The 24989-nt window shown below is 36.4% G+C and overlaps 3 protein-coding genes across 3 annotated transcripts; 2 read left to right on the top strand and 1 right to left on the bottom strand.

The window, feature by feature from the left end:
• Positions 1–513: 513 nt before the first annotated feature.
• LOC137387141 (translocon-associated protein subunit delta-like) lies at positions 514–3362 on the top strand. The gene is made up of 5 exons (XM_068073457.1): positions 514–675; positions 1863–1957; positions 2104–2178; positions 2530–2685; positions 3159–3362. The coding sequence occupies exons 1-5, from the start codon at positions 618–620 to the stop codon at positions 3261–3263; spliced, it is 489 nt and encodes a 162-aa protein (XP_067929558.1). The 5' UTR covers positions 514–617; the 3' UTR covers positions 3264–3362.
• Positions 3363–3507: 145 nt separating this feature from the next.
• LOC137387140 (exosome complex component RRP41-like) lies at positions 3508–11615 on the bottom strand. Its single transcript, XM_068073456.1, has 5 exons — positions 11444–11615; positions 7563–7641; positions 6716–6843; positions 5568–5741; positions 3508–3750 (listed from the first exon to the last, which is right to left on the bottom strand). Exons 1-5 carry the CDS (start codon positions 11612–11614, stop codon positions 3565–3567), a joined length of 738 nt encoding a protein of 245 aa, XP_067929557.1. The 5' UTR covers position 11615; the 3' UTR covers positions 3508–3564.
• Positions 11616–15983: 4368 nt separating this feature from the next.
• LOC137387166 (peroxisomal trans-2-enoyl-CoA reductase-like) lies at positions 15984–24577 on the top strand. Its single transcript, XM_068073491.1, has 8 exons — positions 15984–16117; positions 18663–18787; positions 19090–19255; positions 19499–19580; positions 19778–19874; positions 20045–20144; positions 20323–20448; positions 24030–24577. Exons 1-8 carry the CDS (start codon positions 15985–15987, stop codon positions 24101–24103), a joined length of 903 nt encoding a protein of 300 aa, XP_067929592.1. The 5' UTR covers position 15984; the 3' UTR covers positions 24104–24577.
• The last annotated feature ends 412 nt before the right edge of the window (positions 24578–24989 follow it).

Raw genomic sequence — 24989 nt, 5'->3', positions numbered from 1 at the left:
ACATTTGAAGGAAATGCCCCAAGGAGTCTATTGCCCGCAATAGACTCCTTGGGACACAATAGACACTCCTGCATACCTATAGATATTACCCATACTTGTGTTTAAACTACTTCAAGCTTGTTGTAAAACACATCATACTAGCTAATATTTTTAATTTTGCTGCCCACAATTATTAAAACTACTATACTTACACATATCTATTGGTGAGCTCTCTATCTTGAACTATCTAAAATAATTAAAACTTTTGTCACATAATAGTCAGACAGAGCTGTTTACAGAGGTTTGAACAGTTTACTCTATTAATTATTTACGTAAATGCTACTACAGAGCATCAAATTTTACATGTACATCACAATTTTTGCCATTTTTGTATTCTACCTTTTCCCTAAGAATTATTTAAGCAAATGGGTGAGATAGGAGTTGTCCTCTTTTAAATAAGCACATCGTTCAGAAACTACCACTCGACGAATGGCTTCGTGGCTCTTACGTGTCGCGTTTAAAGGTCAAGGTTAGACACATTTCTGCGAGCTGCATCCGCCAAAGTTTGTTAATCGTGTAGTTATTTACTTGGATAGGCCGCTTTCTGTGTAATACAGTAGTAGTAATAAAAACCGACAATGCATACCTTTTTAGAAACACTTTTATTTGCAACACTGCTTATTTCAGCTGTTACTGGTAAGTTATTAATGATCCTAGTTCTACAGACAAAATTATGGACATTTATTGGGTTTACATGAAACCGGTTTTATATGTTGTTTTGCTGAACGATTGTGTCTGCCTGTGGGTTGACTTTGTGGTGATATTAGTGAGGGATATGGAATGGAGTTAGCTATTGCATAAATTCAAAAAGAGGCATCCAAAAGACGAATATAATGGTAAAACGATCTTAATTCGGTACTCAAACAGACAAATGTAGTTGGTACAGCGTTTAAAACTCCTGAGAAAGAAAACTATTTTAATGGCACTATTTATATGGGTTGATACGACACAATTTTTAGTGTTGGTCTGGGCTTTTATGTTGGAAACGTTAAAGTTATGATTTACTATAGTTATGATTTAATAATTTTCGACAATTTTTGTTTTGGTTGTGACGACACTGTTCTAAGGTTGTTGTATCGACCAGCTCTATACTCTCAGAGATGTGATCATAGTCCTTTTATTGTAGTGAGCCATCTAAAGGCTTTTCGGTTAGGAGGTTCTAATTGTTTGATGTTTTTCGGCATCGCGATCATCCCACTAATCTAAACTCAAAGACAAAGATGCTCTTGTAGGCAGGCATTTGGTTGAAGTAGTGGTTCGTGTTTGCAGTAGCAAGCGTAGCACTCAATTTAATTTGCTACATACGGTGTATGTGATTATGGGGTGAGGGTTGTAGTGTAACGTAATTTTTTTACTGCTTCAAGACTGGTAGGACTACCCTTAATCGAGTAGGGAAGAAAGGCTTTAGCTTTGCATTTAGATATACACATTGCCTTGCATCGGATGCGATTGGTATTTATCATTTGCCAGTCGAAGTAATGAGATTATTTAAGCTTTCCTGGAGCAGTTATTGGTCTCCAGGATTGATGATCGCTTAACATATGAAGCTTTGTGATCACTAGTTACTAAACAAGATACATTCAAAAATGAAAGTTATAAATTATATTAAAAAGAACTGAGTGCTCTGAAACATCCAAAGATGACTCATATGGGCAAGATGGAGTTTAGTTGATAACAAGAGAATGATTGGAAAAGTATAAATATTCTTACAGTAATCTTTCCTGTGTTTGTAAAAAATGATGTATGCTTTACTTTGCTTTGTAGGTGCGCATGAATGATGTGCAAATCATCAAATTATAATTAATATTGTTTAATAATTTTAGCAAAAGTAACATCACATTCATACACGACAGCTGAGGATATCTCTTCAAGCAAAACCCTCTTTATATCTCAGTTCCAGTTCGAGAAAGAACCACCTGTAAGCTTAAACACTAGCTGATATGCAATAAACAAAACTGATGCTTTATGATAGCGGACTGCAGGTTTTTTTCTCTGAACATCAGCACAAATTAATTCATTTTGTTCAATAACTTGTGAGATTTCATGAATATGCTTTTATTCTAGCGGGGCACTCTTTATGCTGAAGTAGGAAACAGAAATCTGATTGTTGCTAAGTCTGCAGATACTGATGAATTCCAGGTACGTTTATATCACACAAGCACACATAGGGTAATCTATTACTGACTAGTTGCCAGTTATTGAAGCTTGCTTTAAAGATGATCATTGCTTTAGATTGGTGTTTGTAGTCATTAAAATGTGACAAAAATGCATACAATATCAGTGTTGCCAATCTTTGCAGGCTTCCTTGCTACATTTGTTTACAGATTCAAATGGTTTCAGGGTATTTTTATTATGACTGATTGCTTGAGTATTAATTTCACCCATTACCTTAGATATGGGCATACGCAAAGTTATTATACTATACATATATTCAGAGTTGCCTTCTTTCCTTTGTATTTCTCATGCTGTAATATAGCCTTTACTCTGTAGGTGACTTGGACAGAGGAGCACAAGCTAGCACCTGCTGGCAAATATGAAGTGAAAATATTCACTGAAGAACAGCAGAGCAACTTAAGGAAGGCAAGGAGGGATGGAGAGAGCACTGATAGCATAACGCCTGTAGCTACTCTTGAAATCATCCATCAGGTAGGACTGCACCTTTCTACACATAGCTTTTATGGTTCTATGTCTACTATCTGGTTCACGCAAGTACAGATGACTCTTCTTGCTGCATTAGTTGCTGTTCGTGTGTGCCATTCAGTGTAACGCTGTAGTGTGATTAATCTTGTTTTTTCAGTTTCAAACTTACTACAGAGCATTTGTTTTGATTAGGTAGTGCATTGTGGTAGCACCTGTTTTCTTCAGGAAACCATGAAGATACATGGTTTTTTTTGGCGAATGTTTCTGTAACATTGCTGTTAAAAGACATTTGATCTATCTCTTTGGCTCGATTTTCTGAGTAGGAAGAACTATATCAATCTTCCAAAAGTTATGAAAAAATGAAATCGCAAAACAACATATGGAATAACTATTTCCGTTGTGAGTCTAATATCCCAAGTTCAATATCTGTATTCCTCACTCACTTCATGCAAGTGGATGTTCAAACATTTCTGTTGCAGGGAGTTTCCAAAGGACCTTGGATGAGCAGCGAGTCGGTAGCCTGTGTCGCAGCTGTCCTCATAATGTACTATGCCTACACGAAGAAAGGTGCCATCCTCGCATAGGAACTAGCACCCGACACATGTATTCAATTAGCATCCGCGTCTGTAGAGTCATTTTATATGCTGTACATTATAATAAAATATAATTCTAATTCAAATTCAGGACATGCCTAGTTAGCAACTAAAATATTCCATCAGAATAAAAGCACTGGAGTTGACTACATTGTTTACTAAAATTGTACAGTCCGTATCCCTTTATATACAGATGTAGATAAAAGTTGCATATATACACTTCTATAAGCACACACTGCAATAGCTAATAGTGAAGTATCAGTGACATCGGCTAGGGTCCGAGAGTCGCCGCTTACTCGCCCATGGTGGCCATGGTGTCAGCTATATGATGTCGGACAGCCCTGTCAAGCACAGCGTGTACATCCAGACAACCTTTCATTCCGAGTTCTGTGACGGCTGGACTATGGTCCTCATGTATTCTTCCATTGATTTGCAGGAACACTATTTGCTCTGTCTTGGGTAGTATTGCCAGCACAACCTGTGGAGAGGTAGAACCCTTAATAATAATTGTGAGAACATTTCCAAATTATGTCAAAATTCAGAACATATTTGACTCATCATCAAAGTACAATAATTTACAACATGCAAAGTTCAAAGGCACTCAAAACAACTGGGTAAGTGAAGAGATTTGTAAAAACTAAAAAGAAATGAAAACAAAGCGGGCTTGATAAGTGTGAACTTGACATAGTTTAAGGCAAAGCCAATAAGTCTGCACTACTGTACGCACGTATCTAAGGTAATGTAATGATAAAAACATTTCATTGATTATTGCTTTAGTTCCTTGACAAAATTGGCAATTTCTGTTGTTTTTTAAGGATTTGTGCAACTCCGTGTTCTTAAGGAGTTATCATCTTTTTGAACTGGCATGATTTAAATCAGTAAGAATGTAAATTTAAAACATTTATTTTCTAATATGTAGCATAAGTAGCAGATTTCACCATGAATATGGAAGTTTGACCGAAACTTTGTATGTAGAGGTTTAACTGTAACTTTGTATGTACAGGTTTAACTGTAACTTTGTATGTAGAGGTTAGACTGTAACTTTGTATGTAGAGGTTTGACTGCAACTGTATGCAGAGGTTTGACTGTAACTATGTATGTAGAGGTTTGACTGTATATGTTCAAATACATTAGGTGCTCTTACAACGCAAATAATCCGTTACAAGAATGATTATGTTATAGGGATTTTGCGTTATAAGAACAGTAACATACATGCAAATTGCCTAATCCGTTCCAAGATCTTTCTAAACTCACCCCTTTGGCAACACAAAAAGGAAAACTTGAGTAACTTTTTAAATTTGCTAGCTGTTTCGTAACTAGCATTATTAGTTTGCATCTACAACTCTTTTCTGATCAATTTCACTGGTTTTATAGACTGTAATTGTGAAAATTTCACAATAAGTTGATGGGCGACACACATATTTTATGTAATCTGCAACGGAAATTTAGTAACAAAAATTTTATACGTCTACTATAAAGCAAAACAAGAATATATTCTTTTTCTTCATATATCTGTGTCCATGGGTCAAAGATAACTTTTGACGATACTCCAACTCGTGACATTCAGATTGTTAGACGCTGTAACACCTGCACTATTTGATTGCCTTTAAGTGTTATTAACACTTGCTCAGCTACTTATTCTCTGCGCTTTATCGATGCATCTGATGATCTATTATGACAAACTAAAATGTCATGGAAGTTGTATGCATAGTAGATGCAATGCTATATGTACATGTATGTCATTTTTTTCTCTCACAAGTGCGGCGAGATATGTTACCATTCAACTCGAAATTGAAAACTTTGTTACTTGACCCTTTACGTTATATGGAATTTTGACATAGTACGAAGCAACAACTTTGCATAAATTTTTTACGCTGTCTAGAATTTACGTTATAGAAGGTATACGTTATAGGGTGTCTACTGTAATGATGAATGTGAAAGCAATGCGCTAAACAAACTGAGCAGTAAAATGTGTGTGCTGCTATGCTGGACTAACAATTACAACAAACATCTTTACAGTTTAAACATTAAAAATGGTTTCCAGAGAAAGCTCTTTGGATGTGTTAACACGTAAAAAGAACGAAGAAAAGACTAAACATTTGTTCAGCGGTTTCTTCAGTAGCAGCACATACTGATTATTATTATATGCTTATTATTATACTGACTTATGCTACGGCGAAATCGTCTTAAATCTAGGAGTAATGTAATTACTATTATTTGATCTGACGTATAAATATCATCACTACATTGTAATTGGCCAATTTCAAGTAGAACAGACAACTCCAAACTACTAACCTCAACACCAGCATGAGTTTCTTCCATATGATTGATGTCTACAATAGGTGTATCTTTTATCAAGCTAGCTGAGCTTGCACAAACTATGTCTTTCATAGGAATGCCAGCATCGATAAGAGCTAAAGTGGCAGCATTAATGGACGCACAATAGTTACCTCCATCTGACTGGAGCACCTGCATTCAATGACAGATGAGCACAATAGTTACCTCCATCTGACTGGAGCACCTGCATTCAATGACAAATGAACACAATAGTTACTTCGATTTAACTAGAGCACCTGCATTCTATGACAAATGAACACAATAGTTACTTCGATTTAACTGAAGCACCTGCAGTCAATGACAGATGAGCACAATAGTTACCTTCATCTGACTAAAGCACATGTATTCCATGACAAATGAGTGACATGCCTGGTGAAATGCTACTAGCAATGATTATGACACTATGTCATCCATGCATTACCTGCCAATCACCGGACAGACAGCACCTCCAATGCTTGTAGTTTGTATAATTTGCAAAAATAACAATCAACTGCCATTTGTTAAAAATATTGAAAGTGAACTGTTTTTGGATGTTTGACATCAACCAACTATAATAGCTAAAACAGAACTTCCAGTATAAATATGCCCACTACCATGCTACTAGGCTGTATATGGCATTAAATTTCAGATGTGCATGAGCCTGAATAGCGCCTATGACAAAAATAAATATAAAACATACAAAAATAAATTAGTACATGTATTCTAATCGTGGCACTTGATACAAGCTGCAACAGCCAAACCTCTAGTCAAGGTCACCTCAATGGTGATCATTTAAGGCTATTCATTAAGGAGCTATCATAGATATTCGGGTTGTAGAACCTATTAAATAAAAGGAAACGGCTTCTTATGAAGCTATTCCCTTAAACATACAATGAATGTTTTAACATACAAAGGATATTTCCGAACACCTTAATTTCATACGTAAAGGCTTGTCCGTATATGCTATCATTGCATTTAGGGAAACTCTTTGCCTGCGTGAAAGACAATAACCATTCTCAGATTACTCTGCTATCAATTAATTGGTTAAAAAAGCCCTTGACAGTTTGACCACACAGAGCTAGCAGAGTATGTAAGAATAATGGGGAACCAAGATAGAGAGAAATCACCTCAACGAAAATGTCTATTTGAGACTTGGGATAGAGCTGCGTGTGGATTGCAGCCTCGAATGTCTGCTGCATGTGTAGGGTCATCTCTATTGACTTTCTGTCCCCACGAGGCCGTCTTTTCCTCTCTCCTGACACACAAGAACAAGTACCATGTAATAATAGACGGTTTTAATTAGAGCTAAACTAATATGACATTCCATGGGGTTGAGAGAGTGTGGTTAGTGTGATGATAAACTCCCCCCTACTCGACCAATCGATCTTTTTACATTCGCCCATCCTCAGCTGCTCACATAAACTACACTCCCGGATAGTAGTAAGTATTTTGGCCAAACATACATGAACTGAAAATAAACTTATTAAAGCAAGGTATAGCAGAAATGGCAAGCAAATATCTAACATGGTAATTTTTTGAAGAATACAGTTCATGAATGGTAGATGTGACAATAACAATAAGTTAGTGTGGCAACTTAAAGCAGGAGTGCTATTGTGTGTTGGTGTGAGTACCAGGTGTGGGCGGGTGTGACCAAAAACAACTGCATGTAAAACTGCATGTAGGTATGTAAGGTTTTAGGTTAGGGTGACATTCCAAATGTAACATTCTGGTACAACAAGTGCAAGCAGGTGTTACCATGTAATATAATAAATAAGATAAGTAAATTAAAGTTAGAGACAAACATAGAAAGAACAAGGTTTGACATTGCAAGTGTACATGATAACAAAATGTGCATAAATGAAAAGGTATGTGAAGCAGAAATATTAAGATATAACAAAGTAGTGGGTAGATATAATAGTAAGCATATGTGAGACAGAGGCAAGATGAGATGTGAGATATGTACTATCGACTGACCTGTGCTGAAGGTGGCCATACTGTATTGACAGTTGACAAGCACTCTGTCATGTAAAGCTCTGCTCTTTGAGCCTGTTATCTGGAAAGTAACGCAGTTAATATGTGAGAATAAACAGAGATCCTAGTATTTAGGATAAATATAACCAGATGTTGCCTGCTCGCAGGAAACAAGAGATGACAACACCTGCAGTTTAAAAAAAATCTAAACAATGACTACAATAAAAAGCTACTCACGCTTTGCTATTTGAACAAGTGAGACAACTCCCTACCTTGTAGACACTGCTATAGGAACACAGCCATCATTAATTGAAGACATCACTGAACAATTTTTCAAAAATTTTTGATATTTGAGAGACCTCAAACATTTTAATGAAAGCAACTTTTAAGCAGAATGTTATACCACAAACTGGCACCAATTTTTCTATTCGTATACGGATGTAAATACCACGTATGATGAATTTGTCTATTCGTATACTGATGTAAATACCACGTATGATGAATTTGTCTATTCGTATACTGATGTAAATACCACGCATGATGAGTTTGTCTAGTCGTATACTGATGTAAATACCACGTATGATGAATTTGTCTATTCGTATACTGATGTGAATACCACGTATGATGAATTTGTCTATTCGTATACTGATGTAAATACCACATATGATGAATTTGTCTATTCGTATACTGATGTAAATACCACGTATGATGAGTTTGTCTATTCGTACGCTGATGTAAATACCACATATGATGAATTTGTCTATTCGTATACTGATGTAAATACCACGTATGATGAATTTGTCTAGTCGTATACAGATGTAAATACCACGTATGATGAGTTTGTCTATTCGTATACTGATGTAAATACCACGTATGATGAATTTGTCTAGTCGTATACAGATGTAAATACCACGTATGATGAATTTGTCTATTCGTATACTGATGTAAATACCACGTATGATGAATTTGTCTATTCGTATACTGATGTAAATACCACATATAATGAATTTGTCTATTCGTATACTGATGTAAATACCACATATGATGAATTTGTCTATTCGTATACTGATGTAAATACCACGTATGATGAGTTTGCCTATTCGTATACTGATGTAAATACCACATATGATGAATTTGTCTATTCGTATACTGATGTAAATACCACGTATGATGAGTTTGTCTATTCGCATACTGATGTAAATACCACATATGATGAATTTGTCTATTAGTATACTGATGTAAATACCACGTATGATGAGTTTGTCTATTCGTATACTGATGTGAATACCACATATGATGAATTTGTCTATTCGTATACTGATGTGAATACCATGTATGATGAATTTGTCTATTCGTATACTGATGTGAATACCACGTATGATGAATTTGTCTATTCGTATACTGATGTAAATACCACATATGATGAATTTGTCTATTCGTATACTGATGTAAATACCACGTATGATGAGTTTGTCTATTCGCATACTGATGTAAATACCACATATGATGAATTTGTCTATTCGTATACTGATGTGAATACCATGTATGATGAATTTGTCTATTCGTATACTGATGTGAATACCACGTATGATGAATTTGTCTATTCGTATACTGATGTAAATACCACATATGATGAATTTGTCTATTCGTATACTGATGTGAATACCATGTATGATGAATTTGTCTATTCGTATACTGATGTGAATACCACATATGATGAATTTGTCTATTCGTATACTGATGTGAATACCATGTATGATGAATTTGTCTATTCGTATACTGATGTGAATACCACGTATGATGAATTTGTCTATTCGTATACTGATGTAAATACCATGTATGATGAATTTTCAAGCAAACTTCTCATAATATGTGATAAGCCATTTTAAAAATTATCTAACATATTCAAAAAAACAAATTTAAAAAACATGGATAACAATCTTTAAAGGTTGACTTGCAACAAAATTCACATTAGCTATTTGGTATCAAAAGATTCACCATGTCTTACTCTGTTGCGTTGTAGGTGCAAAATATGTGGAAATGTGATTAAAAGCTCTTGAAAGCTCAAAAAACGAACAGTTAATCGCCGCCGGTTACTGTCCAGAGTCCGAAAATGCTGCAATTTGTTATTTACGAAAAATCTTAATATTACAAAAGCATCTAATGCCCATAATCTTTGATAAACCACCACTGACTTAGTCTCCATCCATGTTTGTTCAGCTTTTGTGCTGCCTGTTAATAAACTTTACAATACAAAATTCTCTTGATAACTCATTCAAAACTTTATTTAAATGATTAAAAAGCGAAAGAGATTTTTACTATATATGTACTAGACTTTTGAAAATCAATCTACCTTTACCAATATTTTATACTGCTTCAGATAAAAATACCAATTGGAATACAGAGTACCATCACAATGGAACTCTGTATTTCAAAAGACTTACAAAAAATATCAGCATTTAATACTTTAAAAGGAATGTTAGCAGCCACTTTTTAAACCTAGATTAATCACGACTGGCCTACTATTCAAATTTTGATGAAATATGCCAAATATTTCAACCTATATTTAAAAAATGTCATCCTTTGTGGGCTTAGCACCTCGACTAGCTGCAGTGCTACTGCGCATGCGGGCTTCATGATAGCCTCACATGTAGGAATTAGGTTTTTATTAATTTTTTATGCAATCAATATTGTAAGTATATTTTAATTTTGCGTAAAGTTACATTTAATAATTCATGAAATAAAACACACACTAACTGCATGAGACGACTCCTACCTGGTGGACACTGCTAGATGACCACAGCTTTTGTGGACACTGCTAGATGACCACAGCCCTGTGTAGACACTGCTAGATGACCACAGCCCTTGTAGACATCGTAGATGGCCACAGCCCTTGTGGACACTGCTAGATGACAACAGCCTTTGCGGAGAGTGCTAGATGACCATAGCCCTTGTGGACAGTGCTAGAGGACCACAGCCCTTGTGGACAGTGCTAGATGACCATAGCCCTTGCGGACACGGCTAGATGACCACAGCCATTTTGGACACTGCTAGATGACCACAGCCTTTGTGGACACTGCTAGATGACCACAGCCCTTGTAGACAGTGCTGTATGACCATAGCCCTTGTGGACAGTGCTAGATGACCACATCCCTTGTAGACAGTGCTAGATGACCATAGCCCTTGCAGACACGGCTAGATGACCACAGCTATTTTGGGCACTGCTAGATAACCACAGCCTTTGTGGACACGGCTAGACGACCACAGCCCTTGTGAACAGTGCTAGATAACCATAGCTCTTGTGGACACTGCTACATGACCACAGCCCTTGTGGACACTGCTAGATGACCACAGTTATTGTGGACACTGCAAGATGACCACAGCCCTTGTGGACACTGCTAGATGACCATAGCCCTTGTGGACACTGCTACATGACCTCAGCCATTGTGGACACTGCTAGATAACCAGTCTTTGAGGACACTGCTAGACGACCACAGCCTTGTGGACAGTGCTAGATGACCACAGCCTTTGTGGACAGTGCTAGATGACCATAACCCTTGTGAACACTGCTACATAACCACAGCCCTTGTGGACAGTGCTAGATGACCATAGCCCTTATGAACATTGCTACATAACCACAGTCCTTGTAGACACTGATAGAAATCCACATCCCTTGTGGACACTGCTACATGACCTCAGCCCCTGTGGACACTGCTAGATGACCACAGCCCTTGTGAACACTGCTAGATGACCATAGCCCTTGTGAACACTGCTAGATGACCATAGCCCTTGTAGACACTGCTAGATGACCACAGCCTTTGTGGACACTGTTAGATGACCATAACCATTGTGGACACTGCTACATGACCACAGTCATCACTCACCTCATGAGGACCGTATACAGCTGCCAAGACCTTGGTGTTACCCTGCTCTATGTATGCTGACCCATCAGCTTGACTGAATGCTCCCAGATTACATGATATTTTGCGAAGCTCATTGGGTCTCCTGCCATCCAGACGGAGGCCTTGGTCGGAGAGCATCGTTATCCCAGCCATCGATTCCTACAGTCCAGTTTTTTTTATTAAAGTACTTGGTATAAACTAAAACTGTTGCATAACTTCATCAATAGCAACTTTAAGACATAACGAGATAAAATAACCTTCTTGGCTACAACTTAACAAAGTGCACGACCTGTTCTGTGTTAGCAAACATCTTGATTGTTAAATTTGAACACTAAAGGTGGAAATCAATTTCGTGAAAAGCAGTTAATTTGTTTGCAAAAGTTAAACACTCCCTGAGTTCTATCAATAGCCAAGAAGTCATCAGAGACTAAATAACTTGATAAATTAGAATATATCAAATATACAACAAAAACTTTTGACGTGAGAAAGAATGAATCTCTGAGGAGAAATTCGCAATTAACAAGGTAATATTGTTATCATAGCTGCTCAAACTGTGCAGTTTCAGTAACAAATCTTAGAAGTCGTCAAATTGAAAATCGGTAATGTTTTTTTGGATTGAAGCTAGCATTTCTGAATGAGCTATGAGACACTGAGCTATGGGATGCAAATTAAAGGCCTCCACGGGCTGACAATTCAGAATTGCATTTTCAAATCAGATCATTGTAACAAAAAATTTGCTTAGCTAGTTTTTTTAGGTCAGAAAATTATGTTAAGCAAGTTCTGTCTAAAGTGCTAGCAATGAGTCCGTGATGTATGGCTATAATAGTGCTTGTCAAATCAGTGATTATTACAAAACAAAATAGTGAATGCATATGTATGTAACTAAAATATATAACTAGCATATCTACACTATAGTCAATCGCCGCATTCCTGTTTATAACCTTTATTTGGGTGATGCAAAAAGCAGTCATGAAAGAGACTACATGCGGCTTGAACTTCTCACATCAACATAATTGCCAGAATATAACGATTACATGATTTGCTTTGATATAACATAGTTTTAACCTCTGCTTCTCCCGTATTCTACATTTCTACTTCAAGATGACAACTTAGTATTATGTTACCTAAATACCGAACATAAAAGGTTGCAAAAAGATGGAAGTTTGATGTTATTACGAGAGCCATTAAATAAATCCGGTGAGCTGATTTATTTGCCTAGCCTAATGCTGCTTGCCTAGCCTAAAGTCCTGATTCAACACTTCAGCAACTATCGAGGCATTGCTGAGTGCTCTCAAACGTTTCTCTGATAGTTACTAAAGTGTTGAAGCAGGACACTAGGCTAGCGGCGACCATTTCGAAAACAGCAATCGGACAATCTCAAATTAATAGGAACTTTGGGACAAGTTTTGAGAAACCATAAGGTGAGTTGTGCAAGACATGACTTGAAACTTGGAATATTTTGACATGATGGATGGCTCTGTCGATTAGTTTAGTTTTTGTGTGTTCTGATCATCGGATTGGTGAGATATTTGGGTGGATACTTTTGTTTTTGCTCATAACTACGTGGACCTTTGTTGTTTTTTTGTGTGTGTAGACTACGGCCCGGCCACGGCAATATCCCGCTAAAGGACACCTGTGTTTTGTACGGTTTGCTCTTAAAACATTGAAAACGTTCTAAGTAAGATACAATACAAAGATGTGCACAAATTCATAATAAAACAGCAACAAATGCAACAGATCAACTACATCAAAAGATGTGTGAAAAAGAAAATATAAACACCAATGGCACATTTACTTCACGTCTTTGAAGGAGAATTCTCCTCAAAAAAAAATTTAGGGTAACTCGACTGGACGAGTTGTCTCCCTACTAAATATTTTCGGCAGAGGAGACGTCCCAAATGGATCCTTCCTTTTTGTAAAAAAATTATGAAACGTAACTTGCTTCTCCCTTTGCTAACGACTGTTTCCATGCTGTTTCTGGAGCTGTTTCGGAGCTGTTTAATTTCAATACGCATGCTCGGTTTGGTCGAAAACTGATTTTATGTTCGAGATGAACAAATCTCAAAATTTTTGGTCGAAAATCGAGTTAGTCGAGAACTGAAGCGTTTGAGAACTGAGGTTCCACTGTATATACATTTAAGTCATGAAAAATATATAAAAAAATTATTTTTACCACGATTATGCAATCACGAGACCCTCTATTGAGGATTTACAAAATGGCCAACCAACACACATGCTCCAAAATTGAACAGAGATCAGTTATCAAATAGTTGGAAGCTGAAAGATGTAACCCTAGTGAGATTTACAAGAAAATGATGAATGTTTATACAGAAAACAGTTTTAGTCAAAAACAAAAAAGTTTACAATTAGGCAAAATTTTTTAGAGAAGGCGGGACAAATATTGATGATGGAGAGAGATCAGGCAGACTTGTTGTAGTGGGAACCTCTAACATGATTGGAATAGTTAATGAGCTTGTTAATTCTGAGATAACAGGATAACAGTGGTGGAAGATGTTGCAAAGAAACTTGGTGTGCCAGTTGGTACATCCCACAAAATTATTCATGAAAACCTGGTTTACTCTGTAATCAGCTGCTGCTGAGTTACCAAACAGCTGACTCAAGAGAACAGATAGAAGAGCGTTGAGTTGCGCCAACAGAACCTTTCTTGATATGAAAAAGAAGGTGATAAGTTCCTCAGAAAGCTTGTGGTGAGACCTGGAATTGGCACTAGGACCCGGAATCCAAGCTTTAGTTAATGCAGCGGAGACCTTGTTAATCTCTTGTTAAACAAAGGTTCAAGTCACAACGGTCTACACATAAAATCATATTTACAGTTTTTTGGGGCAAAAAATGGCCTATCACTATTTTCTATCTTGAAAAAAGCACCACTTTCAATCATACCACCTACTGAGAACTTTTGAAGCATGTTAAGTAGGATGCAATGAATAAACATCGAGGTCTACAGTCATCTGGGGTCATCTTCCACCAAAGCAAAGCTAAGGCCCGTACAGCAGCCAAACCAAGAAAAGAAATCAACAAATATCATTGGGAATCAATGATATTTGCTATCACATCCTCTCTACAGTCCTGATCTTGCGGCGTTTGGCTTCTACTTTGTTGGACCTGCTAAAGAGTTTCTGAGAGAAGTCTACCTTGAGAGTGATGGCAAGGTTAAGCTTGCAGCGAGGAACTTTTTAAAAAGTTGATATAAAGACTTCTATGCTGAAGGCACTCAAAAGCTGGTATCTCGCTGGCTACAGTGTGTGTCATTGCATGAAGATTATATTGAAAAATAAAACAATTGTAAGCTTCTACTTACAATAGAACTTTTTATAAACTTATTTTTAATCTTATTTATTGAATGGCTTTTGTATTATGAAGCAGTAATGTTGCGAAAACAGTAACTTGTGGAACAAGTATAAGGAATGAGAGCTAGTCATTTGCAGCATTGCATGGTACAAAATGCTATGACACAGTCTTTCAGTAAATAGTTATTTGGCAAAACATTTTATGTCGGGAGAGTCTTACAATTAGTTCTCATAAAATAATTGATACTGAGAGATCATGTTTTAAGGGCTTTTACGAGATTATAAAGAAAATCTTGTTGTCATAAAAGCGGCGATATGCTAATGTGTGCTAATTATTATGAGCTAAAATATAAGAAAAACCTTTTGGAACTTGCTGATATTGCTTTAACGATTGTTTAGAATACCAACCATGTATTTCAGCAAATTTTCAAAAATGGGCTTACAACAATGTACCATGAGTAATCAAAAGCAATATTTCGTGCAGCTGATGTGCATTCAAAGTGAAGGTGACACAGCCTTATGAGTGTAAGAGCGTATGTAGCTTGTACGACAATGTGAAATGGGCTCTGCTGGCTGAGTAGCGTCTTTTATAGGTGGCAAGCTCCCCTCCCATGTGAGGCTGTGCTGGCTAAGGTCAGCCTTGCCCAGCCCTAGCTAAGCATTACTAACTACCAACATAATGTTTAGTAATTGGTAATACTTAGCTATCTGTACATTTTGCTCGGTGTTAGGGGAGACCATTCAACTTACAAGTACACGAAATCTTCAAAATGTTTACTGTCAGGCCAATAGACCCATAAGTAATCCTTTGAGCGTGCTGCCTAATGTACAGGAAAGTTATTTACCAAAATCTCACTTTACGGTTGACATGACCACAAAGTTGCTATGTGTTCATGTACCAAGAAACAATGAGCACAATCATAAGGTTTTTATCAAAAACCAATACTTGTTCAAGTTAAAATGATTTGAATAAAGCTATATCAACTACTAAATGTGATAAGAAAAGAACAAATTAAGTACAAATCGAGCTGCGTTTAGTTTACTGAGACCAATTTCTGAAGAAAAAACAATAACCACAAGGATTTGGACAATGTGATTTAACAGCAATAATGCAATTAATTGGAGTCGTTGAGTGTTGCCACTATTTCACTACTAATAATTCTTTTAACTGAATGATTGTATAGAACTTTGGTTATGAGTCACATGACATACAAGATGGCAGCGTCCACTAAAGTTGCGAAAATATCTTCAGTTTTTCGTAATAGATTATTCAAAAATAAGGTAGCTCTTGTCACCGGTGGCGGTACTGGAATTGGAAAAGCTATAACACAAGAACTACTTTATTTAGGTTTGTATAAATGCAGCATGTTATTTTGGTTAGCAATCCTTCTGGTTAGCACCAGAAGAGCATTTTAAACGCAAAAGCAGGCTCTTACTACTTAATTATCGTGTAATCTCTTATGAATTTGCCATCAATTAGTCAACTGTGTTTTGCCATTTTGGTTTTTTGATGTAGTGTTTTTATTATTGTAATAAGCCAACGAGTAGCTTTTGTAGCGAAGCTCATTGCTGATATAGCCAAAATATTCACTAATATTATTAGTACTTAACTCTTATACCCTTACATTACAAAAGTCGTCGCTTGAGTTTATCGTGAAATTAATTTATGCATGAAGTTTTGTAATTTAGGTCTACTAAGAGCAAAGGTAAACTGCCGAGGCATTCCTAGCCTATTAGTTATTGTGTAAAATCTTTATCTTGTGTATATTCAAGACGGATCAGATCTCCAGCCTAACCAGCTTGACTGACGATCTAATAGGTATCGGTATCGGTATCGGTATAAATAGATCCTGCAGATATTCATATGAATATATTGTGCAGGCCTCAAGTTTGTACAATCAAAAGTATAGACTAAAATTACAACCTCAAAAACAAAAAATAATAAAGCTTATTGTATGACATATATATCTCCGAGTTTCATATCTCGTATAGTTCTCGGAAGGAAGCTATTATGGTACTTGTTGTTATTTGCGGTTAAATTCATGGGCTGCGAGGCACGCTGACTTCTAGTGGCACAATGATCTTCATTTTTATTTTTACTAAAAAGCTCAGGAAACTTGTGTGATATTGCTCCTGGAGACTCGGAACAGGCGTCTCTGATCATTTTATATAACAAACATTTACGCAAGTTGGTTCTACGTTCCTCTAACGTCTCCAGGTTCATGTCTTTAATTAAGCCAGTTACACCAATATCGCGACCTTTAACATTGCAAATAAATCTTACAGCCTTTCTCTGAACCGCCTCAACCTGGTCAACCTCGTATCTCTTGTACGGGTCCCACACCTGGCATCCATACTCCAAAATAGGTCTAATAAAGGATTTATATGCAAGTAGTTTGAGAGCTTTAGGTGCACTAGATAGTAATGCTAAAAGAAACATGTTGCCAAAAAGGTTATGTTACCTCAACCAATTCACACCGTAAATTTATCTCTAAGTTTACTCTCTCGTATATATCTAGACTTGCTGCAAGCTAATAAACCAAGCTTCAACATCTTGTAAAATGCTCAGTTTTTTTGCTGTGGTTTAGGGTTAGTGTTAAGCGCTTGCTTTTGTGACTTTACTATGAAACTTTTGCTTTTTTTAATTTTTTGATTAGCCATTTAAAAAAATGCATGGATGACTACACTTTCTATTTATAAAAAAGTTTTTTTCATTGTTTTGATAGTTGTTAATGTACCAAACTTTGTTGGCAAACTTTAATGTTTTCTAGTACTAGTTGGATTATCTGTTCTTAACAGGTCATATGACTTACTCTCACCATGTATTACAAGTCTAATAGCCAGGCTACTTCTATTAAGATTATATCTCTTTGTAATATTTTTTCAAAACTGAAGCTTCAATTTTTTATGAAGCCTGAAGTTTGTGTATCAATTCTCTGAACATCTGATGTGGCATGTTTCGCTATTTTTCTCAGCCAAAGCTAATTTCAATGCAAAAAATATTCATTTTAGTTATATTTATATAGCATTTGCTTCTATCCACCCTCACCATTGCTTCTAGTTTAAGTTTTCGCACTCTTTTAATAACATGAGATTTCTTTTTCTGTAAATGTATAATTTGGGTAGATGGAGCTTGATTAGCTTTACATAAAATGAACATAGGTTTAATGTAACAAGGTTTAATCACAAAAGCGTTTGTTAATATTCGTCGCATCTGTTTTTTACAAGCTTAGCCTCAACTACCTTTTAGCCTCAACTACCCAATGTACTCTGTTTGGGAGAATGATTTTAGCTCTGCCTCAGTGCAGTTTCACTAATAAATTATACGCTCCTACAACGTAAATACTTTGTTTCAAGAACGTTTATGTTATAGGGATTTCTTGATATGCGAAGCGTAAAATACACGTAAATAGCCTAATCCATTCCATGACCTTTACTATAATGAGAGTGGTCTCTGTCTGTCCGTCCGACAGTAGGGTTAGGGGTTAGGATAAACGATTGCTTTCAATGAAATTCCAACTTCTAACATTCAGTATGCCAAACCGACACTATTGACCGCCTTTCTGATAATTTCTACAGTACTTCTGAATAACAGTGCAGCTACATATCTTCTGTGCTCCATCACCCCACCCGACGATCTCTCTCAACAGTAGTATAGATACCCCTCTATATCGTTTGATCTCTAAACACCGGCAAGAGAAAGAGACAATATTTTTGGACCAACTATAAAACACTCGTTATTCAAATCGAATTCGCTCACTTGCACTGACTTGATGCTTTATGTTATATGAAATTTCTTACGTAATAGGATGCAAAAACTTTGCATTAAGTGGAATTTATATAAATGAGGTTCATGTTATAGAGGTGTCTACTGTACTTTTGCTGTTGTTCAGGGTGCAATGTAATGATAGCTTCAAGAAAGGTGGAGAGATTAGAAGCAGCTGTGGATGAGATTAGGACCAGCATTCCTGGATGTCAAATAAACTATACACAGTGCAACATTAGGCAAGAGGAGAGTGTAAGTATTTAACATCCTGGGTTGCATTTGCATTAGTGTCTTGTGTACATTTATGATAGTCCAGTGGGGCTAATCAAGGGCTAACCACGGCTAGAACATGGTAAAATTCTCATGAGGTAGACTCAGTAATTTTAAGATGTTCTTTTTCTAAGTTGAAGCTAGAGGCTTTCCGTCATTGGCTACCTTACAGTTATACACCGGACAGACAGACCAGCGTAACACTTAGTTTCTTGACATTTAGCACTTCATTCAATTTTTTTCATGTTTTGTTATTTATTAACTACTCAATGCTTGTGAGCCAGGTCAAGGCCATGGTAGCTCGGACTCTGGAGGAATATGGTAAAATAGACTTTTTGGTGAATAATGGAGGTGGACAGTTTTATTCAGCTTTTCGTGATTTCAACTTCAAGGGATGGAATGCTGTTGTGGAGACAAATCTTACTGGAACCTATTTGTGTCTCAGAGAAGGTGAGTTAGCCTTAGATATTACTCAGCTGTGGTAGGTATGAGATGACCCAACTTGAAAAAATAATTGACTAGACCCAGTCCTCAGCTGTTGCATAGTTTTATCTTCTATTTTATCAGACCTCTCACAACTTGACTACATGTGACATTAAAAGTGATCAGTTCTGTTCTACCCACTGTAGTTATGAATAACCCTTTTATGTGAAGGTGTAATAAGATATTCTGTGATCGTCTAGTCTCTTGCAGTCTACCAGCAGTGGATGAAAGATCACGGAGGAGCTGTAGTGAACATCATTGCTGAGATGTTCTCTGGAATGCCAGGAATGAGGTAGGCTACACATTCTTTTAGATGTTATTCCTTTCTATAACAACACTAGAGATTAATTCACACCTCATTGCAACACATGGCCGAGCCTGTTCAAGGTGGAAGGTGCTTTCTGATATTCATTGCTGGTTGAACGCCTAAATAAAATTACTTGTGTTCAGACATGTTGTTTGTGTGCTTAGCTTGAGTTCTAATTGCAGTCACTCAGGGGCAGCTCGGGCAGGAGTTGAAAATCTTACTAAAACCCTCGCGGTTGAATGGGCTGATGATGGTATAAGAATAAACTGTGTCTGTCCAGTGAGTTACTCTGTCTATTTGAATAGTGCGCCGGTCATCTTGTTGTTATTAATAAATTTCATCTGTCGCGTGAGTCATTCTATTTGGTCTGATTGTACGGTGGCCATCTTGTTGTTATGAACGAACTCGGTTAGTTGCGACTAGCTCTATGATTTGGGCTTTACCAACAGGGGAATTCTATCAAGTCTGAGACAGCTACTGCCAACTATGGCCCTGCTAAGTCTGACATATTTGAGAGCAATTTGCCAACGATCCCTCTAGGAAGGCTAGGTTCGTCTGCTCATGCTTCCAGCATATAGACTCCTTACCTTTGTTCAACTAGTAGTACTACTATTTCTGTCTCATTATTTCTATGTACATGACACGCAGCTTATCTCTTTTTGTATTTTCTTGAAATGTTAATGTCAGTTGAGTCTAATTCATTTTGTTTAACTGTGTCATCATGCAGGTAAACCAGAAGAGGTATCCGCTGCTGTGTGTTATCTGCTGTGTCCAGCTGCATCATTCGTTACTGGAACTACAATGATAGTTGATGGTGGAGAAATTCTCTTTAACGCTCGCTGGCCAACTGGTCGTAAGTCATTCTCTCTTTATTTCTTCCTTTTTGCCACATTCACAAAAACTACTACAGTCCTACAACGATGTTTTAGTTTGGAGTAATCTGCTCATGGAGTAATTTCAACTAATTTCTTTTGTTCGTAAAGCATTACAAGCAGCGTTTTCATATTGATGTGTTGATATACCCTTGTCTATAGTTGCTAATGACATACTTTTAATACTCATTGGTGTATTTTAATTGTTTATTGATAAATAATTCTGGTCTATTTTTTGTTGTCATGGTTACCAGCCATGTTATGATGCTGTTGCAGTATATCAAAAGAATTGGAAAGTCACCAAAACTTTAACTAGTCTGTTGTTTTAGTGATGCTTATTAGATATAATTCTCCGTCTTTAGTCAAAGTATGAGCGCAGCTTTTGTTTACACTCTTGGTTTACATGATCTGCTGGATAGACAATGAAGGCAGGTGGAGGGAGACTAGTCTAAATTTGATGTTAGCCTATTGTAGTGGGAAATTAGGTTTTTTCAAGCATTAATCTGTCAGATTTTTTGACTAATAATAGTCTTATGAAATTGGTCTTTATAAGGAGAAGTTAATCATGGCTCTTCATGTGGCATTTCTTCTATAAACTTCAAAACAATTGCTGGAGCTCTCATAAATCTATTTATTTGTTTGTCTTTTTGTTAAACTATTTGTTCAGTTATAGCTACTAAAATCTAACAACGAAAAATCCACATTTCTTTGGAATCGATTTCGGGACCTTCAGATCTAGAGGCAGCGAACTTAACCATTAAGCTACCCAGAATACAGCCCTTTCGACCAGAAGGGCAAATAGCCATTACGTTGGTGAAGGTCCTCACACTTGAAGCGCTTGCTTGGGGTTAATAACTAGCACTATTAATTGTTACGTGTAATGATTGTTAAGCTGACCCGAAAAGCGGGTATCATTTTAGTAAAGATCTAGCTTTTCAAATAAGTTACTCAAATTCATTAGGTAATTATTCTATTACCCATGCAATGCTGGGTGTTCAGCTATTTCTATATATAAATTAAGTGGCCATATGTCAGGTTGCTCATGATTTAAACTTCACAGATGATTTAAACTCGAGACCTCCAGTCGCGGAAGCATTGAGCTATTAGACTAATAATTTAATGGTGAAAATATTCATCAAATTGGTTAAAGCGCATAAAGTACATAAGTTTTTTATTGTATATTTCAATACATCAGAGTCTTGGCTTTCGAATGAGCTATTGTTTGCCATGGTGAGACAGACATTGGTTGGTGTTTATAGGATTTCCCCAGAGCTCTACCGCAGAAATGTTTATTGGCATAGGCTCGGAAATTGTGACGTCACGGTTTTCTTATGCGGTGTTGTGTGCTCTTACCGCTTATTTTTATTGCTTACCGTATATTATCAACTACAGTAATGACGCTAGTGTCAGGCGAAGATAGGACAACTCCAGGGAACCAATGAAGATGACAAAGGAATCAGTGTCGTTAGTTCTCCATGTACAGATTATTTCTATGATAAATAACTCGGATTCCAAGCACCATACTATGTTTTCTCGATGATATCATGCACTAGCCCTCTCATTCTATTGTGATGTTGAAGGTCGCGACTGAGACTAATTAATTTCAAGCATTGCGTGATCTCGCGAAAGTGCGATTGACATGTAACCCTAGAGCTATGCAACCACAGGTCACAATTTAATCGATGTGATTTCATTACCTTTATCAACGCCAGTACATTTATTGAAGCATAATTAATTAACCCAGAACATGTGTTTGTATTGGTCAGGCATCATTGATTATCTAGAATCCTAGTTTATTATTAGCGCTCTCCGGGTGTTTAAGAGCACCGATTGTCACAGAAAAGCGCAGCCTCAATGGCAGCGAAAGGGATCGACTACCTAAGGCTAAATAATAATTGTGACATCACATTTTGAGAACCTGAACCAAGCGTTTTTTTGCAGGACATAATTTTGACACCCTGTTTTTCATAGTTCTATTATTCTTTGTGTATTGAATATAGGCTCATTCCAAAGCCAAGATTCTGATGTATTGAAATATATAATAAAAAAATTATGTAATTTATGTGCTTTAAAATACACATAGCGATGGTGCATCACACGTAATGATTATCAGCTGGCCTCACTAGGTAAATGTCAGGCGTTGCACGGCTAATAGAAATGGCTTATAAATAGTTGGAGGTAATGCAGTATACAGTAGGTGAGGTAATGTTCATAAGCTGATTTTTTATTACCAATGCAACACGGAGCATTCAGCTAGTAACATAATATGTAACACATACTTGCCAAAAAGTTGAGAAAAAAGCGTGAGATTAACGGTAAATGTAGTAGTTGAATCTGAATCCTAGATTTCTTCTTGAAGTTTTTTTTTCATTGAGTACCTACATAGGAGGCCCTTCCACGATTTTATTCAATGTTTAGGTACTCTACCATCAGTGTGAGGTCATGGTCGTTTGCCAACGATATGTCACAGCTCCATGTATAATCTTTGTTTATTGATGAAAAACTAGAGCAAATCGTTAGACACCAATGTTGCCAAATCTAAATAGCCCAGATTTTATGGCAAACATATGGTTTAATAGCGATATGTTTCATTGTTGCTAACTTTGTATGATGATGAGGGTTCACAACTAGTAAACAAAGGGAAAACGACAAGTAAAAAATTAAACCACTACTTTTATTAAAAAAGCTGGAGGAAAACGGGAGATTTTATGCAAATGGGAGACTGAATTAAAAAACTGGAGGATCCCGGCCAAACTGGGAGACTTGGCAAGTATGATGTAACATCATATAGAACACAGGGTTGGAAAAAGTCATGATTTTTTTTAAAACTTGGATTTTTTTTTACCGAAATTGGATTCTTTTGAAAACATCAATTACCAGCTGTTTTTAATAACCGCTAACATAATATTATTTTATTTTGTTGAAGTGTGCCACATGAAAACATTATAAAACAACTTTGCATCACTTTAATTTATTAAAAGTTGTTTTTATTTTAATTCTGACTAAGTTGCGCAGTTCATATTCACAGTAGACCCTCTATAAGTCCCATTTTTTGACATAAAAAAATCAAAAAATCATCAAACATGATTTTTTTAGGACGATTTAAATCATTTGATTTTAATCGGCCGACCCTGATTGAATGTAATAATAATATGATATGATAATAATATGATAATATAATATGATATAATAATATGATAAAATAATATGCAAGTTGATAATGTATGTGAAAATTTAAGTAGTCTTTACCCTATTCTAAATGCTAGTACCTTATTCTACAGTAGGCCTATGTGTAAAGTTCCTTGTTTAAATAGACTTACCTTATTCTAAATACTGATACCTTATTCTAAGTGCTTACATCTTATTCTCACTGTAAAAAATCTTTTTAAGCTTTCATAGTCGTGCAACGGGCATCAAAGTTGTCATTTCGTGATGAAAGAACATTTCTGCTCTTCAATCAATGAATCATTGTCTGTCAAGCCTGTGAAAAACCTTCTTACAATCTCATGTCAATTCTAATTTTTTACTTCGGTGGAGACTCATGTTGTCCCATGTTTTCTAGGTGACAATACCAAAGCCTATTCATGGGAAGACGACTGTGAGGAAGACAACTCCACACCAAAGTCTAAATTGTGATTTTTTTAAAACTTCTATTGCTCATTTTTATTACATGATTTCAGTCTGCAACAGCAACTAGTTTTAGAAGCCTGATATGTTAAGGTTGACAATTCATCCCTAATGTTCACTTGCGTACCTCTGTTAAAACACGAACTGAGCCAGTAAGCAGACAACTCACAACGTCCACGAAAACACACCATGGTTTTTACATTTCACTCTCCGTTTCTTTGCTCTTTTTGTAACCTTCTAGCAATACTGAGGGAAGTATGGCTTCAAATATGGCTGAAGTTTCGCCTGCTTGATTTAAACAGTTTATACCATTGTTATACGTGTGCTTTTACTGACGTTAGCAGAAATTACTATACTGTAGTTGCAGAATTGATTTACTTAGTTTTTTGCTCACTGTGCTTTCCTTTGCTTATAAAACATCAAATACTGTTCACGATGTGATCTCTAATCTACTCTTGTTTAAGTTGAATAAAAGTGGTCACTCTAATTCCAAGGTTACATTTTTATAACCAGGTGCTAGATAGAATTTGATGAAGTTTTTTATTTTAGTGACATGTTATTCTGTCTAAAGGTTGGTTCACACTGCTCTAGTTTAGTTCGTTTTACTTAAAGTATGGGTATTTTTTTGTTATGTGTGATTGTTTTGATGTTTTAGGTGGTCCAACTGCCAGGTTGTTTCACGATTAAAATCGGCAAAACTTTATCGCAGTTAAAATACTCAAATTATCATGAAGTAAAATATATATCACGCAACCCGCTGCAACCGTCTGTGCACATTGCACAGACGGTTGTGGATGCTCGGTGAAGTATCAGGAAATTTTAACAGCTGCAATGTTTTGGTGATGTCATCGGTTTACGGTGCACTTAGTAGACGAATAATCACTGAGGGGACGAC

Source organism: Watersipora subatra, chromosome 2 (assembly GCF_963576615.1).
Source record: "Watersipora subatra chromosome 2, tzWatSuba1.1, whole genome shotgun sequence".
NCBI lineage: Eukaryota > Metazoa > Bryozoa > Gymnolaemata > Cheilostomatida > Watersiporidae > Watersipora > Watersipora subatra.
Note: the sequence above shows the minus strand (reverse complement) of the source record. Positions and strands in the feature narration are given on the sequence as shown.